Source organism: Meleagris gallopavo, chromosome 29 (genome assembly GCF_000146605.3).
Source record: "Meleagris gallopavo isolate NT-WF06-2002-E0010 breed Aviagen turkey brand Nicholas breeding stock chromosome 29, Turkey_5.1, whole genome shotgun sequence".
NCBI lineage: Eukaryota > Metazoa > Chordata > Aves > Galliformes > Phasianidae > Meleagris > Meleagris gallopavo.
In genome coordinates this window covers 4023040-4042294 of record NC_015039.2, presented here as the reverse complement: position 1 = coordinate 4042294, position 19255 = coordinate 4023040, and the positions used below count along the sequence as shown (strand labels likewise).

General features: G+C 45.5%; 1 protein-coding gene across 2 annotated transcripts; it reads left to right on the top strand.

The window, feature by feature from the left end:
• Window positions 1–830: 830 nt before the first annotated feature.
• On the top strand, window positions 831–19255 carry ACLY (ATP citrate lyase). 2 transcript variants are annotated; one of them, XM_003213118.4, is made up of 28 exons: window positions 831–1018; window positions 1908–2030; window positions 3010–3072; window positions 3695–3885; window positions 4583–4662; window positions 5160–5290; window positions 6163–6281; window positions 6710–6846; window positions 7264–7325; window positions 7482–7599; window positions 7753–7907; window positions 8314–8404; window positions 9514–9543; window positions 11197–11338; window positions 13156–13324; window positions 13756–13860; window positions 14111–14307; window positions 14476–14557; window positions 14863–14973; window positions 15326–15453; window positions 15612–15705; window positions 15943–16097; window positions 16353–16503; window positions 17056–17199; window positions 17429–17542; window positions 17985–18067; window positions 18186–18262; window positions 18460–19255. In XM_003213118.4, the coding sequence occupies exons 1-28, from the start codon at window positions 860–862 to the stop codon at window positions 18552–18554; spliced, it is 3306 nt and encodes a 1101-aa protein (XP_003213166.2). In that variant the 5' UTR covers window positions 831–859; the 3' UTR covers window positions 18555–19255. The 2 variants fall into 2 exon arrangements, with proteins under 2 accessions (XP_003213166.2, XP_003213165.2); XM_003213117.4 differs by lacking the exon at window positions 9514–9543.

Here is a 19255-nt window from a genome sequence, read left to right as displayed (position 1 = left end):
TTAAAAAAAAAAAAAAAAAAAGCTGTCTCAGAAGAATAAGGTGAAATCGATCCATTATTAACAAAGGGTAACTGTGAACCAGCTCTGTAACCAGCTTGAGATTCTTCTTAGTTGGATGCAGCAAACTGTAGTTTGTTTCTAGTGGTTAAACTATTCTTTCTCCTGCAGAACTTCTTCTTGATAAAGGTTCAGCAGTCAAAACAAATCTGCTAATGCTTTAATTTTCAGTGCAATTGCAACACAGCTTACACTCCTGCAGTTCTGTGGCATTTGTGGGGCAAAGATGGGTAGGAAGAAAAAGGAGTTGGCAGCGTGTAGGATTTTGTGTAGCAAATATCTAACTGCTCTGTAAGCAGGGAAGCCACGTCTGCAGGCCACTCAACACCCAGGTTCTTGACGTGGCTGGCCATTTCTGTTTGCATGTTACAGACTGTTTCTTTGTGAGACTGCTGCGTGTTTTGCTTCTGGTGTAGAGTTAGGCTTTGTTGCCTTCTGTTCAGAATTCCTGTCCTCTGAGAAAGCTGTGGCAGGGAAGCACTTGTCTACCAGCAGCGTCTGGTTGGCTGATGGCCGGAAGTGGGGCATCTGCTTCGTGATACCGTGGGCAGTCAGTTGCTCTTCAGGGGCTTGTTCAGATACTTTGCTTTCTTTGGACTTTACGCAGCTTTTCATTTCTGTGGTCGTGCCTTGTTGCTCTGCAGCTCTCCCAGGAGCTCAGTGTGCTTCTGTGTTCCCAGCCTCCCGTCACAGCAGGGCACAAGGCACTGCTCCAGCCTCTGTCAGCAGTGAGCCCTCGGCAGAAGCGCTCTTTACTGATGACTTCTCTGACAAATTGCTTTTCAATCCAGCCTAGGCAGCCATGTCAGCCAAAGCCATCTCTGAGCAGACGGGGAAGGAGTTCTTGTACAAGTTCATCTGCACGTCCTCTGCCATCCAGAACCGCTTCAAGTATGCCCGCGTCACCCCGGACACCGACTGGGCCCGGCTCACCCAGGACCACCCCTGGCTGCTGAGCGAGGTGAGGCTGTGCTGTGCCTTCCTGGGGCAGGCGGGGCTCACTGGGAGCAGAGCTGGGTGCGTGGGACCTTCCTGAAGGGCTGGCCGCAGCTGCTGCCCTGCAGTGCTTGCAACCCTGGTGAAGAAACATAACAGCCTTGAGGCAAGGTTTATCAACTTCAACAGGGCCTGATTATCCAAAAAAACAAACAACAACAAAAACACTTGCAAGCTAGGAATAAGCCTGATACCTGGGAGCAGCCTGTGCAGGTATAGTATAAAGCAGCACTATAGGGTGACTAAATGTGCATGACACTGAACCCAGCCAGTCTCACGTGCGGAGGATGGAGTGACAGCACTGTTGCTGTAAGCAGCTGATGATGTGCTTGTGCTTGGTGCCACACATCTCCGATGGCTTCTCCATCTGTGCCTCTGCTGGTGGAGAAACGCTGAGTTCATGGTGCATCTCACAAAGGCTTGCAAAGGGATAGGAAATTGAGTGCTACTCAGTGTGAAGCTTTACAGAAAGGGAGAAGCTGAATGCCATCCTAACAGTTACACTGAAACAGTTTAGCTCACAAAAAAGCCACGCTGAAGCACCACCATCAAAAACCTAGAACTGATGATCAGCAGAGACTGAGCTGACCACAGTCCTCTCTGCGGAGAAACAAAGCAGCTCCACTCAAAGTGCAGAGATGGGAGGACAAGAAAGGCAGATGTGTTGTAGCAGGAGATGCGTTTGCTTAACAACTGTAACGCATTAGGCACAAAACAAAGGACTAAGGAACCCAGCAAGGATGTTTGCTGCATAAAACTTACAGAATTTTTCACTTTGCCATCTGCAGAGAATCTCTCAACCAAACTCTCTTTCTAATCATTCTTTCTTTAATCCCTCTTGCACAATGCTGCAGCGTTTAGTGGTGAAGCCAGATCAGCTGATCAAACGGCGTGGGAAGCTGGGGCTGGTTGGAATTAACCTCACACTGGATCAGGTGAAGCTTTGGCTCAAGCAGCGTTTGGGCCAAGAAACCACGGTGAGTGGCATTTGGCAACAAAAGGTGTGCAGGTATTGCTCTGTCTTACAGGGGTTGGAAAGGTGTGCTGTGCTGACACCTGAACAAATAAGGAATTGTTTTGTGTGAACCTCCTCCTGGTAAATAAGCACTGTTCATGACGTACACTGTTAACTTGGTGCTCCTGCTACCATCTGCTGTAAAGGACCTGTGTAGCAGTTCAGCAGGAATCAGCACAGCTCTGAAAATCCCTTGCACTGGGAACCAGCAGCTCGAATGCTGCGTCTGGTTGGCATAGCTGCTTCACTTTAATATCTAAGGAGGTTTTAACGAGACAAGCATAAAAGCTGTCATAAAATTGTCCTCTTACTGTAGCCAGACAGTGGTCTGGTTGTTCACTGGGTGTTACTTCAAGTCCTTTCTTAGTGCGGTGCTGTCTTGTAATATTTATTCTCCTGGGAATGCTACTGCAATGCTAATGATAAAGAAATGCTTGCCATCCAAGTTTCTATGTCTCAGGAGTTCTGCTGCTTCAAGGGAACAGCTGCCTTGCTCTGCTGTGATTGATTTGCTGCTGGCTCCAGCATCAGGCTGGGCAGCTGAGCCAGTGAGACTTGCCTGAAGGCCGTTACGAAACAGCAGGCAACTGCATCTTGTGTGCCTCCCATCAGAAAAACGATGGGTGTTGAAATAGCACACAATGCAACAATCTCATCTAAAGGGAAGGCTGTGACCAATGATGTTGGTTCCTGAAGCAGTGGTACCTACCACAGCCATGTCCCTTGTGCCAGGACACTTCGGGTTGGGATGGCAGGAAAGCATCTCTGCAGGTTCCTGAGACCTTGCTATGGGGAAGAGTGGTTCCCCTGGTGGTGGAAAGGTGTTTGGGAGGAATTGGTTAATTTAGGGTAGTGTTAATTCTTTAAGCTTGCCTTATGGTCTCATAAATGTGGGTATTGGACAAGTATTTATTGGTGTCTGCCTCGTTTTCTGCCTACAGATTGCTAATGCAAAGGGAATCCTGAAGAATTTTCTGATTGAACCCTTCGTCCCCCACAGACAGGTTGGCTAACCAATTAAAGCTTTAAAAGCACTTCTCAATCTTTTCTGGCTGGTGTGTGGCTCAGGTGGTTTGATACAGTAGCAAAAGCAGGAGCTTGGGAGTGGGTTATTAAGCTGACAGTGATGCATGTTGTCAGAGCTGCATGCTGGCACAGCTTTAGTCCCTGCAAAGAGTCATTAATAATCATGGCTGCTCTTACTCCACTGGGAGGAGGTTACAAATCACAGCAGAGGGACCCATTTGGAAAGCAGAAGGCAGATCCTTGAATCTCCCTTCTCACTTTGTGTGGGATGTCTCAATTTGTGCTGGTGAAATCTTTGTTCTGTGCCATGGTTTTGGGAAGGGTATAATTACCTTAGTTGCAGGTGCTTTCACTGCACCAGGAAAGGATCTTGATGTGTACATCAGTTGTGTGAGATAGGAACCTTTTTTCTCCAGAAATAGAAAATGTTGTCCCTGGATGAAGCTTCCTGGGAGGTGTCTGGGCAGTGCTGGTGCTCCTTGCAAAGCGTAGCATTCCAAGTGTGCTCAGTTTCCTTTCCTGGTGCTGATAGGAGCACCTCTTTGTCAAGGTGTTTGCTGGGTGTCACTGCTAATGGCTGTGCCTGGGTCTGTGGTGCAGGAGGAAGAGTTCTATGTCTGCATTTATGCTGCCCGCGAGGGAGACTGTGTCCTCTTCTACCACGAGGGAGGTGTGGATGTGGGAGATGTTGATGCCAAAGCTCAGAAGCTGCTTGTGGCAGTGGATGAAAAGCTTAATGAGTCAGATGTGAAGAAGCACCTCCTGCAGCACGCACCAGCAGATAAAAAGGAGTAAGTATGGATCAGATGCCCACTTCCCGTGCCTGCTCTGGGCACAGCCAGCCGCCCAGAAGCTCATCTTCATTTTAGTGCACTGTCCGTTCACAGAGCTACCTCCTAAAACTTGCTCTCCTGCCCTTCTTGCAGCTCTCAGGAATCTTCTGTGCATTCTAATCTGAAGTTCTTTGACCTTAGCTGAGCCTCTTGAGACACTGAGAGGGAGTGTTCCTGGTGCTCTCAGCCCTCGTTTGACAGGAGCACTTCTAAATCTACTGAAGTTTTGACCTCTGAGGAGGTGGAGATGCACACTGAATTTTGATCTTTGTGCCTGTATAGAAACCTGTCGCTCATATAGTTTATTGCAGTCTATTCCCCATCTCAGCCAAGGAGTCTTAGTTCTGACAAGGATGCGTATCTGTCAGTAAGGGACAAGGATGCACTTCTGTCTCAGGAGGATTAAACAGACTGAGCATCTACATGACAGCTGCTCACAAATGTGTTCTCAGCGGAGTTCGGTGGAGTGTAATGAGGATGAGTCATCAAGGTCTGTCTTTCCTTGAGTCATCATCCAGGCTTCTTCCAGAGAAGATGAATGAGAATGAAATAAATTGGTACAAAGTAGATTTGAGGCTAATACAAATAAGGCACAGCAGGCTGTACTTTATATTTGGCTGCCTTAATGAGTTCAATTAATTTTTCTTTTTTGCAGCATCTTGGCTAGCTTCATCTGTGGCCTGTTCAATCTTTATGAAGATCTGTATTTCACGTACCTCGAGATCAATCCATTAGGTAACCAGAGCTTTTGGGAGCCTACATGTAGGAGCTGCTATTATCTGTATTAAAATATCGAAATGTGTAGATCAGCCTTCTCCACTGTGTGTAGCTCATGACAGTGGCATATGCAAAACAGGTACTGAAGTGGTTGTGACTTGTCTTGGAGCTATGGATTGAATGACTGTGAAATGTAAAGAGTTTGGAGGCAGTGTTCTGTTATCTAATCTCCTAGTCCAAACAATACCTTGAAGGGGTTGGGAAGTAGAAGTGAAGCACGTGAGATCTGCTCAGTATAAAACAGCACCTGAACGAGATCACTATGATCACAAGTTCATTATTAAGGGAACTCTCTGGGTTTTCTGAATAGATTTAAATGATTGATGTGGAGAAAGGAGATCAAAGGGGGCCTATTTATTTTTCTTAGTGATATCTGGTGTTAGATCTTATGAGCAAATTGGTGACGTGTCCCTCTGTACAAGACACAGCTAATCCTGATTTATTTTTCCCCGAAGTCGTGACTAAGGATGGTGTCTACATCCTTGATTTGGCTGCAAAGATTGATGCAACTGCTGACTACATCTGCAAAGTGAAATGGGGGGATGTGGAGTTTCCCCCTCCCTTTGGCAGGGAAGCCTACCCTGAGGCAAGTAACAACCTGCTCTGGCCAAAATTCCTCTCTTGTGGACTACAAGATTAATTCTTCATTGCTTGTGTGTCTGTAGCAGTGAACTTCCCTCTCATGCAGGGTTTTGCTGCTATGTTTGAAGTGCCTTAGTCTTCCCTCTCAGAATTGCCAGGCTTTGTACTGCCAGTTGCAGTAGCTTCATACGTAGCTTCTCACCAGCTTTAGTTGGAACTAAAGCTCTCTTCTTAATTGTTCTGTTACTTATTTTGGGTTTTGCTACTCCTCAAAATGATTTTCCTGATTCTTTTTTTTTTCCATTTCATTAATTATAATTATGCATCAGTTGGAAAAGGTTTTTGTAACATGGCCAAGAAATCCATTTAGCTATTTCTCTCTATGTAGCTTGCTGGATGCCAACACTTAATTCATTTTGCACTTAAATGTATTAGTTCAGTTTTTGTCTCTCTGAATCATCCCTCTGCGAGTCACTGTGAAGGTTACTATCTCAGTGTCTTTGAGAGTCTTAATGAACTCCCAATAAAGTGCTTCACAACAGGCAAGCACCCTGTGATGCAGGAATACCACACTGAGCCAAATTACAGCTCTCTTGGTGATTACATTCTGCAGCACAGCCAGAGAGAAGGTTGCCTTGGGTGTGTAGGGTTTAGTTTTTTTTTTATACTTCCCCCAGTCTCAGTCTGCAGACAAGGTCAGAGCAGATGATGTGTTTGCAGTCCTATTCTTCAGCCTTAGCAAAAAGATGTGACAGCTCTGCATGCCTGGAAGTTGGACCCAGCACCACTAGCACTGTGGTTTGAAAAAGAGCATGCAGGTATTAGCCAAAGAAAGCCAGAAAGACGTTTCAATAATGTATGTTGGTGTGTCTGCAGGAAGCCTACATTGCTGATCTGGATGCAAAGAGCGGAGCCAGCTTGAAACTTACAATTCTCAACCCTAAAGGCAGAATCTGGACCATGGTGGCTGGTGGTGGTGCCTCTGTGGTTTACAGGTATTGTACCCAGGGTTGGGGTGCAGGGGGTGTTGCAATGGAAATGAGCCTCTGGAGAGGGGACTGTTGGCCATGCTGTGACTGCTTGGGTCCTACTTGGAATGAAGATGCTGTGCAGGTTTCTTCCTAGGATGTGGAATGCAGTGTCAGTTAGAAGTGATAATTTGACTCTGAGAGGTTGAATTAAGCTTCTCTTCCACCTGGAAAAGAGACTGGCTGAAAGCTCTTAATGTTCGTGTGGTTGCTGTGGTGGTTCCCATCACACGTGGGATGCACAACAAGGCTAATCATGACTGGCACCAAGAGAACAGCTTTGTTCTCAGTGGAAATGTGACCTCCCAAAGTCGTGCTTTCACAGGAATTTGGGATGTTTTGTAGTGACACAAAAATTATAACTAATCTCTTCAATTATTTCTTTTCTTTAATAGTGACACTATTTGTGACCTGGGGGGTGTGAATGAACTGGCTAACTATGGCGAATATTCAGGAGCCCCAAGTGAGCAGCAGACCTACGACTATGCCAAGACTATTCTCTCCCTCATGACTCGAGAGAAACACCCTGAAGGTAAGAGCTGGAATTGGGACTGTAATTCACTAGCCAGGATGTACAGCTCGAAGTATGTAGGGGAAAAACTAAACAGATCTGGACTGTTGCTTTGCTTAGAGCTACCCGGAGTCTTAACATACTTCTGCCTTCTGAGTCAAATAGCAATGGATTTCTGTTAGCTCTTGCTTCAGGGGTGCAGTTTGTATTTTTCCACATACCAAAGAGCACAAATGTGGTTGAAGAGATTCTTATCAGAGAGTTTCTTGCCTGATGCAAAATTCATCTTCCAGGCTCTGTTAAACACAACCTACTGCAAACTGTTAATTAGTCTGAGCCACAGCATTGTTTCTCTCTGTCCTACACTGCTTCGTGGTCTTACAGTAGGTACACTGTGTTCTTAATGCTGTTTTATTTATGCTTGTTTTTTTCTCTTAGGTAAAATCCTGATCATTGGAGGCAGCATTGCTAACTTCACTAACGTAGCAGCCACTTTTAAGGTGAGTGACTATTTGGAGGTGTTGGCAGCCCCAGACCATTCTGCCCAGGTCATGTTGTGCCAATTCTGACTGTGCATCCCTTGTAGTTCTTGAGATGATGGAGGACAGTGTTAGTGCGAGGCTACCCAGCTCACCTGTTCTTTGTTTCTTTCTCAGGGCATTGTTAGAGCAATTAAGGACTACCAAGGCCCTCTGAAGGAGCACGAGGTGAGGATCTTTGTGCGGAGAGGAGGCCCAAACTACCAGGAAGGATTGCGTGTCATGGGAGAAGTTGGTGAGGACCATCCATTTCCTTCAGTGTTGTTCTCATCTCTTGTTTTTTCCACCTGCTTTGTCTGGAGCCTTTTTGAGGTTAAATACTTTGCTCCGGCAGATGCTGGTTCCTTTTCCTCTGCCTAAAGCTGACTGTTCTTGTATGCATGTGCAGGGAAGACCACTGGGATCCCCATCCATGTCTTTGGCACAGAGACTCACATGACTGCGATTGTGGGGATGGCTCTTGGCCATCGACCCATCCCCAACCAGCCACCCACTGCAGCCCACACTGCCAACTTCCTCCTCAATGCCAGCGGCAGCCCATCGGTGAGCTCCTCCACCTCCTTTGTGAAAGGGAATGCTTGCGAGGAGCCTCCTGGAAGCAGCTTCCTCTGTTTGAATGGGTCAGAAATAGATTTTAGCCACTGTCAGTTTGTGCAGTTAAAAGCTTGAGGGCAAACTAGTGACTGCTTGCATGCTTTTCCAAGAAGGGCCCTCTGATATTCACTTCGCTTATGCAGAAAATGTGATCCTTCAACAACGAGAATGTGACTCTTCTACCTACTGGGAACTTGGTCATTTAGGGGTATTCCCTCTTGTCTCAAAATTGTCTTTCTTTGGAGGGTAGCATAGTGACATAGTGACCATCTCCTTTTAAAAGCCCCCAAAATTGGTATTGGGAAGCCTTATCTGGTATGTTGTCCTTTACTGACCTGGCTTCTGAATCTTTCAGACTCCAGCACCAAGCAGAACAGCTTCTTTCTCTGAGTCCAAACCTGATGATATTGCTCCAGCCAAGAAGGCAAAGCCAACAGCACCTCTTGGTAAGTCCAGAAGTGGTTGCTAGCAGTTCTGTTTCACTCCAAAAGAGCGTGGACTTGACTAAAGTCTTTTTCTGGATGCAAACAAAAGTAATGTTGCAGTATTTGTCTGCCTTTTTAAGTGCTTTTAGGATGTCGCCCCTTGCTGTGCAATTAGCTCAAACACAAGGTGAGTCAAAGCTACCTTGATCTGTGGTGATTTTTTTGTTTGTTTGGTTTTGGTTTTTTTCAAGCAATCACCACCACTTCAGAGCTGTAGCTTTACCATGTTCCCTCACATGAGGCCAGCAGGTAGCAGCATAGCATCTCTGCTGTGGCTGCTGAACTGAGGTCTGCTTTCCATTTAAGTGTCTGTGTGGGGTGTGAACTTGGAACGCTGTTGGAACAGTGTGGGTATGCAGAAAGTCCTTGGTACATGTTGCAGCTTTCAGGATGAGCCGTTTCCAAACGACACTGAAAACCATGTCAGTTCAGTAGGAGCTGTGATGCAGTAATGAAACGTTTAGGATCTGAGGTTCCTCTGTGTATGTGTGGTGGTGGGATTTCTTTTGCTTTTTTTTTTGGTTAGTTTTTGGTCTTAAGTTTGTAGGAGGCTGCTTTGGCACGGTGACATGCTTGAGCTTTGGGGGCCTTCTGGTTGTATTTGTTGGAAGCCTTTCTGGGTAAGAGCAAACTGCATTGGAGGGTAGGGACAGAATATGGAGCTGTTCTGCTGTTCCCCTGAGTGTGAGGAGATAGAGATCCTGCTGGCAGCAGGACAGTGTGATGGCAGTGGGCTTCATGGGCTTCAGATCTGAAACACAACACCCAAATAGAAATACTGCTCTCTTAATCACGGCGTGCAGAACTTTTGCATAAACAGTGCTTTGAAAATGTGAGTTGTGGAGCTTGCAGTGTGGAGAATACAGCATTTGGGGAGAAGGTACAGTGGAAAGTGCTTCAGTCTGCTTGTGGGATTTTTGTGTGCGTTTTTTAACGAAAGCAAAACCCAAAAGCTCTGAGAGCTGTGGGGAGGAGGGAAGCTGCTCTGAGCACTGTGCCACACGTGGCCTTGTGGGGTGACGGCAGCCAACTGTGTCATGTTGTTGCATGAGTGATTCTCTCTTCAACAGATTCAGTCCCAGCTCCAAGACCTGGTACAGGTAGGACATGTGTGACTACCTGAGTGTGTCTGGCCTTGCTGGCAGCTGACTTCTCAGTTTTTGTTGCTGTTTTTTCTCTCCAAAATTTTGCAGTGTTGTCTAGTCCTTCCCTTCCCTCCTGCCAGCAGATGTAGCTAGCACAATCTGTCGGTTGTTTTTGAAGTGCAGATCACAGATTCCTTTGCACAAAAAATGTGTTTCCTCCTGGGGATGGAGGGACAAGTTTCAAAGTTGCTTCTCTTCACCTTCCCTCTGCTCCCATAACCACTGAGATAAACAGCCCTGCATACTGTGAAAAGCAGCCTTCACTTCCAGCACAGACTCACTAAATAATAACTAATACTTCATCCTAAAGGGGAACGTAATGGAGTGGATGTCCTGCTTATGAGCCTTGAAGGGCACAAGAAGGTTAATGAATGAAGTCGGTGTTCTTGTTGCCTTGTTGAACCAACAAGACATCAAAGCTTGCGCCCAGTGAAATTCCAGGAGCCTTAAGCAGTAGCTCAGTGCTGGATGAGAACAAGCTTCTGAAGCAAAGTGAAGGTTCCAGTTATTTTCCCTACCATAAGAGTGGAGACAGGCAGAATGAGACTCTCATTCTTTGTATAATTTGGACAGACAATATCACCTCTTGCATCCTGTGTTTTCCTGTTGATACTGATATTTTTCCTTGTAGGCACCGGCAAGATGATAAATTGGAAAGGCTTTTGTGGGTTTCCTGGGCACAAGTTGCACAGCAGTGCATCTTTACTATGAACGTGTTGTGTTGGAGAAAATAGTGACTGATGTATTGCTAATGCTGGGAGAATATGATCTTATTTATTCCCTGTGCTGACTACCTTTCGAAGCCTAAAAGAAATCAGCTGTAGACTGGCTGAGGTCAGCAGGTGGATCAGCTCAGAGTTGGTTTTAAAATGATCTCTGTATGGAGTCCAAGGGAGGAACTCAACATCTTGCTGTGACAAGTGGTGTGAATGTACTTAAATAACTCATCTTCACTAGCTGAATTGTTGCTTTTCCTGTGACTCTGTCCCTCAAAGCCAAAGTTTTGGGCTAAAAATAAATTTTCAGAGCCATCAGCTTTGTGTTGGATCCTGATATCAGAAACCAAAAGCTGAGTAATGTAGTGATCCTTTGCTCTGTCTCTTTCATTTTCTGCGTTTTGCTTTTTGTTTCCTACCACCATACTGGTATGGCACCCTGACAAATGCAGGAAGCAAACCTCCCGTGGTTCTTGCAGATTGAAGGCCATATGCAATAAAAGTTCCCTTCCTCTTCAGCTTTGCAGATTAAATCCATCTGGGAGGGATGCGAGGAGGAGGCGTTTCTCACTTCACATTTCTCCTGTCTTACACCAGCTCCCAGCCTGTGATTCTGCACTTGTCCATTTTGTGAAACCCAAAACTTGGCTGCTGTGTTCAGAATCCTGGGAAGAGGAGGATGTTGCTGCTTCTTCAGCTTCTTCCTTAATTTGGGCAGTGTGGCTACTACATCCTGTAGCTCAGCTGTTGGAACTAGTTCGGGGGGAGAGGGGGAGTATGCTTATCTGGGAGGCTTTCAGCAAACATTTAGCAAAGTTTCAGCTTTTGTCTTGCACAGATATACATTTGGGGTGTGTTGTTTTATTTTTTTTTCCCCACTCTTTCTGAGCAGGTAAAGCTACGACCCTGTTTAGCCGTCACACCAAAGCTATCATCTGGGGAATGCAGACACGAGCTGTGCAGGGAATGCTGGACTTTGATTATATCTGCTCCCGGGATGAACCTTCTGTAGCTGCCATGGTTTATCCGTTCACGTAAGTAGCCTGTGTTACCAATGTTGTTTTTCTAACTGCATCCCTCAGATACTTCTTAGCTTTCTCCTCCTCCAGCCTCTGTTCTTTAGTGTAGTTCTGCCCTAGTTCTCACTGCTGCTTTTACACTTTCTCCTGTGCTCCCTTTCATCGGGTTGGCTTTGCAGACTGCTTCCTGCTTCCCTCAGTCACTGATTTCAGGCTGCTCTGAGTTAAGCTCTACAGCTAACATGGAGCTGTTTCAGGTCCCACATCGTGCTCTTTCCAAGGGTGTCCAAGTTCTGTTCCTCCATTCCAAAGTGAAGAAGGTATTGCTAGTTAGACTTCCTTGTAGCAGCTGACTAGCTTAGCAGAGGCACTAAAGACACATTTGGGCTCTTCTTCTGATTCACTGTTCGCTGCCTACTTGTCTGACACCTTGATTTGTACCTGTTGCAGTTGGTGGTTTTTTACCTCCAAATATTAGCCGGAGTCAGAGCAGCTTTGCTAATCAGGCTAAGACAATCTGTCAGGTAGTCACACCAAATTAAATAAATCCTGGTTCTGACTCTCTCCTCTATTAGTTGCAGTTTCTTAGCAGGCAGGAAGTGTGTGGGTCCTTCAAGAGAACTCCATCACACTGAGGTATTTACCCTCTTTGGCCTCATCCCCTCAGCTAATGGGTTTAGAAGTTGGTTTCAGATTGACCTCAGGAGGACCCTCCACGGCTGCTGAGGTGATGCATAAGCTGTTCCATTGTGCCTCGTGTGAGGGGTGGGAAGGTCTTCCTGTTGAACAGAGCAAGTGCTGAACAGAAAAGGAGCAACTGACTTAGCCTGCTGTTGAGACAGATGAGAGCATGGAAGGGGAAGAGGCTTGTTTTAATTTCTGTGGTGTTTACAGACCTCCAGGATAGCTGATACCTAATCAACCTCCATCCTGCAGAGTACTGCCTCTCTCGTCCATTGTGCTGTTGGTCTGCAGCTCTGATGATAATTGCAGCTCTGAAATACCTTCTCAACAAGTGCAAACCTCAGGGTGCTGAAACGAACTGCAGGCGTAGCTACTTCTGTAGATGAGTAGCAGCCCCTTGCAGTGTTGCAGTCACTTAATGAGAAGAAAGTCATAGGGATAAAAAGTTTAAGGCTATCTATTAATCAACTGTTTCTGCTTGACCTTCTGGAGCAAGCCAAGCTGGCAAAACCTGAAATGTTCTGTTGCAAATGTAACAGTGTGGAAATGGCCAGTATCTCTGGACTGCTAAATGGCTGAGTAGAGACTTCAAGGAGTACCAGGTAGTCCACCACATGCAGCAGACAACACATAGAAACTTTCCTAGATGCCTCTCTCCTCCAGATGTAGAGAGCAGGGTGGGGAGTCCCACTGCAGTGGAACTGAGTGGCCCTTACATTGCTATCCTGGCTATTGGCCGCAGATACTGGTTTCCTGCCTTCCCCTAATCCAGTATTTGTTCCAGTCCAGTAAGGCAGCTTTGCATGCATCTCATTCATTACTCTTTCTGTGCCTCATTCTGTCTTCCAGCTTGGAGTAGAATTAAGGCTCTGGTAACTTCACTGTGGGAGAGCTTATTCATCTTGCTGGATGCCTCTGTCCCCATTAGCTCGTCTCCTTCCATACGCTGCTCTGTTCTATACTCTGAAGAACCTTCTGCTGTTAGTATGGTCCCTCCCCACACACACTCACTTGCTAGTGAGTGTCTCACAGTCAGTCTTGGTGTCTGAGAACTGGGGTTTGTAAACTCCTCTCTATCTGCATGCGTTGTATCCCTTGTTTTTCCAGAAGCCTTAAAAGTCAGGGCTTTTTCATCTTCCCCTTCATAGTGGTGACCACAGGCAGAAGTTCTACTGGGGTCACAAAGAAATCTTGATCCCAGTCTACAAGAACATGTCTGATGCCATGAGGAAACACCCAGAGGTGGATGTTCTCATCAACTTTGCATCTCTACGCTCTGCTTATGACAGCACTGTTGAAACGATGAATTATCCACAGGTGAGTGAGGGATCCAGAAGAAACTCAAACAGGACCATTTAAAGATTGTACTGGTGCTTCTGGAACAGGGTACCGGTGTTTCTTAAACCATGATGATATAAGCAAATCAACTTGGTGTCCCAACTTCCAAATAAATACCTCAGTTTGAACTCCTTGTGAACTCCTGAGGAGGATACTGGAGTTGTGGAGCAAATCCTAATGCTTGCAGGTTACAGGAAAACTCAGCACCTCTGTCTGAGAGTGACTAGTTTTGTTTGAAATACAGTGCTGCTCCCTGATGTGCAAGGGGAAGAAAATCGTCTAAGCCATGCATTGAGACTGCTGAGGGCTCATGGATCATGGATCTGTGCACTGAGCTTTTCTGTATGGTAACTGCCCAGCGGCCTGCAGAGTTTGTTTGGGTGCTGATGGCTCTCTTTGTCTTGATGCAGATCCGCACCATTGCCATTATTGCTGAGGGCATTCCAGAGGCACTGACACGAAAGCTGATCAAAGCAGCTGATAAAAAAGGAGTCACAATCATCGGGCCTGCAACTGTAAGAGCTGATGACCTTCCTCCTCTTGTTTATCCTGTCTTAATCTTCACATCATTTTCCCCTGAGGGATGAAGTATATCCTACCATCCAGCTTGTGTGTAGCCATATAAAGCGTGTGTTGACCATTTTAAGGTCGTGTTACCTTCTTCATTGTTTGGATAAACACTGACAGAAGGCCATTTTGCAGAAGTGTTCCTAAGTCTCATGTCTATTTTAAAGGACTTCACATCTTTCTGTGATTTTCTTGTAGGTTGGTGGGATCAAACCAGGTTGCTTCAAAATAGGCAACACAGGAGGCATGCTTGATAATATCTTAGCATCAAAACTGTACCGTCCTGGCAGCGTGGCTTATGTTTCAAGGTCTGGAGGAATGTCTAATGAGCTCAACAACATAATTTCCCGAACCACTGATGGGGTCTATGAAGGGGTGGCCATCGGAGGAGACAGGTAGGAGTCTAACAGAGAAACTGCTTTCTAAGTCAGCGAACAGCAGAAGCTTCTTGAACTGTCGGTGTCAACTGGGAGTGAAGGGCAGGCTGGCTGTTAACTTGCCTTGTTTCATAGATTTTCCTGAAGGAAATAAACTTCTCTCATTCTTCCTTGTTTTTCACCCAGATATCCTGGTTCAACTTTTATGGATCATGTCTTGCGTTATCAGGATACCCCAGGAGTGAAAATGATTGTAGTACTTGGAGAGGTGAGTGGAACCGTTTCTCTGCTATCTGAGAAGGATGCTTCCAGAACTGAGTAGCAGCAGAACTGACCTAGCAGCAAGAATAAACAATAAGTAGCAGCTATAACTAAGTGGCAGCTGTTCATACTGTTATTAGAAATCTGAAGCTTTATTTCCTGCTTCTTTAATCAGAAGAAATCAAATGTATTCAACAGTCTCCCTTTAAAAATAGACTTTATTCTGAGACTGAAGCCATTGTTCAGTGCAAGAAGTATTTCCGTGTGCATCCATGTGCTTTTGAAAGAGCTCAACTCTCTTTCTCCCTGCAGATTGGAGGCACAGAAGAGTACAAGATCTGTAGGGGTATTAAAGAAGGCCGTATCACCAAGCCAGTGGTGTGCTGGTGTATTGGTACTTGTGCCACCATGTTTTCTTCAGAGGTATGTGCAGAAGTGGGGATGTATTTATTTGTGACAGGAGGGGAAAAAAGCCAGCTCCTCTCACCTAAGCCATAGCAGAGAAGCGTGCAGAAGTATCAATAATACAAGCTTCTTGTGCTTATTTAGTTTGCCACTGGAGGATTCCAAAGAATTCAGTGTGTTCATAAATGCAGCCCGAGGATCCTAGAGCAGCCAGTTAGAGGCAGTTGCAGCTAAGAGTTCTGTTAGGCCACATAAGAAGGCAGATCGGGCAGTCGCTGGTATTCCTGCGACCAGTTTCCTGTTCAGATGCGTACTGGCTTACAGGTAAACAACTTGCATTCCTTACTGAAGTCACTTCTGTTGTTTGTAGGTGCAGTTTGGCCATGCAGGGGCTTGTGCAAACCAAGCTTCTGAAACTGCTGTTGCAAAGAATCAAGCCCTGAAAGAAGCTGGTGTGTTTGTTCCCCGGAGTTTTGATGAGCTGGGAGAGGTCATTCAGTAAGTTGCTTGAGCAGGGGATGCAAACTCCTAGGGCGCTTGACTTTAAATGGATAAGAAGTGTAGTCCTGCTTATTCTGGGCTCTCGAGGTCAAGACTAAGACTCTCTCTTTTGTCATTTAAAAGGACTTAAATTAATAAAATGATTCTCCCCCTAGGTCTGTCTATCAGGATCTTGTTGCAAAAAGAGTGATTGAGCCAGCTGAGGAAGTTCCTCCTCCAACTGTGCCAATGGATTATTCCTGGGCAAGGGTGAGCTATGCTACTTCACTTGGTTCTTGGTTCCGTAGGCACCAGACAAGATGTTTGGTATAATGCTGGGCTCTTAAATGATAATGGGGTTGGCTCGGGCTTTGTGCTGTTGTCAGTGAGCTTGCTTGCTGCACTGGTTCTAGGCTGTGGAACCTGCCCTGAAGGCAAGTTTAAGTGTTTTGCTGCCCCTTGTTTCTGAAGAGGATTCTTTAAGATCCATCTTTATGCTGATTCTAGGAGCTGGGTCTGATCCGCAAGCCGGCTTCCTTTATGACAAGCATCTGTGATGAGAGAGGGCAGGAACTGATTTATGCTGGCATGCCAATCACTGAAGTCTTCAAAGAAGAGATGGGAATTGGAGGAGTTCTGGGCCTGCTCTGGTTTCAAAGGAGGTGAGGCAGCTTTTGTGAAAGCCAGACCCTCTAGATTGAAGTCTTACAGTTTATGGTGTTGTAGTCTAAACATTTCCTGTGGAAAGAGAATAAATTCCATTCATCTCTGAAAAGACAGGTACTGGGATGCACTGATGGCTGCTATGATCCCACTGCTCCCTCTATCTTAAAGTAGATGTTACTGTCCAGTCTAACACAGTGTTTTGTTGTTCTGATCTCTTTACAATAAATGACTTCAGTCTCTCTCTTGCTCAGGTTACCAAAGTATGCCTGCCAGTTCATTGAGATGTGTTTGATGGTAACAGCAGATCATGGGCCTGCTGTGTCTGGAGCCCACAACACTATTGTCTGTGCAAGAGCTGGAAAAGATCTTGTTTCAAGTCTCACTTCAGGCCTTCTTACTATTGTAAGTACTGAAGATTCAATTTTAGCTACTCAGTCCTAGCTTTATTACTAGTAAGCTAGGATTTGGAACAGCTGCAGAGCTATGCACTAGCTCCTGTCAGTTCATTCAGAGTGAATTTCTGCTAAATTCCACACTTACAGCTGATGGAAGTGAAAATCTACTGGAAGAAGCCTACTGTTCAGCTTCTGTTCTAGGTTTGAAATCTAGTCCATTTTTCTACGAACAGGACTGTCTCGTCTCATGTGTGAGACTCTGTAGAAGCCAAATTGCTGTCAAAATTGTCCCTTTACAGCTGCCTAATCACTCTAGAACTGACAAGTAATGATTCAGATTGTGTCTCCCCTCCTTCTGCCATCTGTAGTGGAGGTGCTGCGGCTGTGCGTTGACACTTCACTGAGTTATGAAACACTTTGTCCCAGGTGCCCAACCTAACTTTAATTTCATAATTGCCACGCTGACAGATGTGGAGGAGGGGGAAGATAATCCTGTGCTTGTTTTGTACCTTTGCTTGTGGAGTTCTTTGCTGTAATTCTCTTTATGTATTGAACCCAGGGTGACCGGTTTGGTGGAGCGCTGGATGCTGCAGCTAAAGTGTTCAGCAAAGCCTTTGACAGTGGGATTATCCCTATGGAGTTTGTGAATAAGATGAAGAAAGAAGGGAAACTGATCATGGGCATTGGACACAGAGTCAAATCTGTAAGAAAGCTGCATTATTAGTACATAGTGGAGGTGTGTTTTTATTCTTGTGTACGTTCTGGTTTGCTTTATAAAAACGGGGAGGAAATGAAGGCAAGAAAACCAGCAACTCTCAGAGGCAGCGTTTGGCAGAATGCTCAGGACTTTACAAACTCTGAAGCGATAAATAGTAAATCTTACATTAAGCACCTGTGTTAGATGCATTGCTAACTTTGTTTTTGACTTGTAGATAAATAACCCAGACATGAGAGTTCAGATTCTCAAAGACTACGTGAAGCAGCACTTCCCTGCCACTCCGCTGTTGGATTATGCGCTTGAAGTGGAAAAAATTACAACTTCCAAGGTGAAACGTGCTAGAATTTATCTTGTCACAAGCACTTTTTCTTACTGGGGAAGGAGTGACCAGGGTTAATACGATATTTTAATGGCAGAGCTTAATAAATTGTTGAAGTGCAACTACAGTTTAATAAGGCTGAAGACATTTGGACACCAAGAAAACACCGAGCAGACCAAAACCTGTTATCAGAGTTGCCTGGCGTGGTCTGGAAGTGCAGATTCTTGTGGCTAGCACACAAGTGGTGGCAGAGGGGTGAAAATCTGCGTGGGTTAAGTGAAACACACCCGTTTGGGGCTGCTTGGCCATTATTTATATCAAGTACAGTTGCTCACAGTCAAACAGCCTTCTGTATCTCTTGGTGTGCACGTCCACAGCTATGGCAGCATGGAAATTACCAGGTGAACATCACTTGCCATTGTTGACATCTTTGTCTGTGTATTTCCTTCAGAAACCAAATCTTATCCTGAATGTAGATGGCTTTATTGGAGTTGCCTTTGTTGATGTACTCAGGAACTGTGGCTCTTTTACACGGTAAGTGTTTCTCTCTTGGACTGTACTCCTGTAATTAACAACAGGAGCCATACTGCCAGTTTGTGTGGGGCCAGGGTTTCCAAACAGACACCGAGCAGTTGTTTTGTTTTTCTTCCAGGGAAGAAGCTGATGAATATATTGATATAGGAGCTCTTAATGGCATCTTCGTACTAGGCAGGAGCATGGGATTCATTGGTAAGTTTGCTGTGCTTTTGCCACTTCTGTCCTACGGGGACGTGCCCTGTTGCCATGAACAGAAGGCAGATGTGGAGGTGTGGGGTGTCGGTCTGTGAAATATTAGTTGTAGGAGTCCAGAAATCAAAGTTGATTCAAGGCAAAGTAAGACTAGGAGGAGGCTCAGAAACGCTGTAACAAAGACTCTTTCCTTTTAGGACACTACCTGGATCAGAAGAGATTGAAGCAAGGTCTGTACCGTCACCCATGGGACGACATATCCTATGTTCTACCAGAGCACATGACCATGTGATTGTCAGCACTGCCTCAACGCTACGGCGGGAGGTTGGAAGCACGGAGGACAGCCAGAAATGGGACTTTGGTGTATAAAGGCCATTGGTACAGACAAGGAGCTGCCTAGTTAAACTGTGCAAAGCAACTGTTTTGTGAGAATAGAAACTTAATCAAAAACCAAAACTTGTGATGTTCCATGTTACCTGCTGTATTTAATACTGTTTCTCACTGTTTATTTTTTTTTTTTCTACTCTAGTTTTATTTTTGTTTCCAGGGAAGGTTTTCATTGTTCTGGGGGAATTTTGCTCGTGGATCAGATTTGTACTGAGCTTTTCCTGATATGGGAACTTCCCACTAAGTGCTGATTTGGGGGTTGTTCAGCGTGGGGCTTTGGGGGATGTTTTTCAGTTTGTTTACTGTGTGTTCATCAGTCTAATCGTACCTAATAGTGGGACCACTGCTGATCTATAACCTATGTTACTCAAACTGCAGTGTAGTAATTTAAGATGTAAAGTTGTACCATATACTGCTGTTAAACTGTGAAACCACACGTATTCCAGTGCCTGTATTTATGCAAGCAACTCCTGTACCGCTCAGCCGCTGCGGGGCTCCGTGTCACTGCAGCTGCAAAGCTCAACTCGGTGATAACCTGAGCGATAACTCAGCCTCCTCTCTGTGTGTTGTAACGAGTCTAATAAATGACGCTGCTGCGTGAAAGGA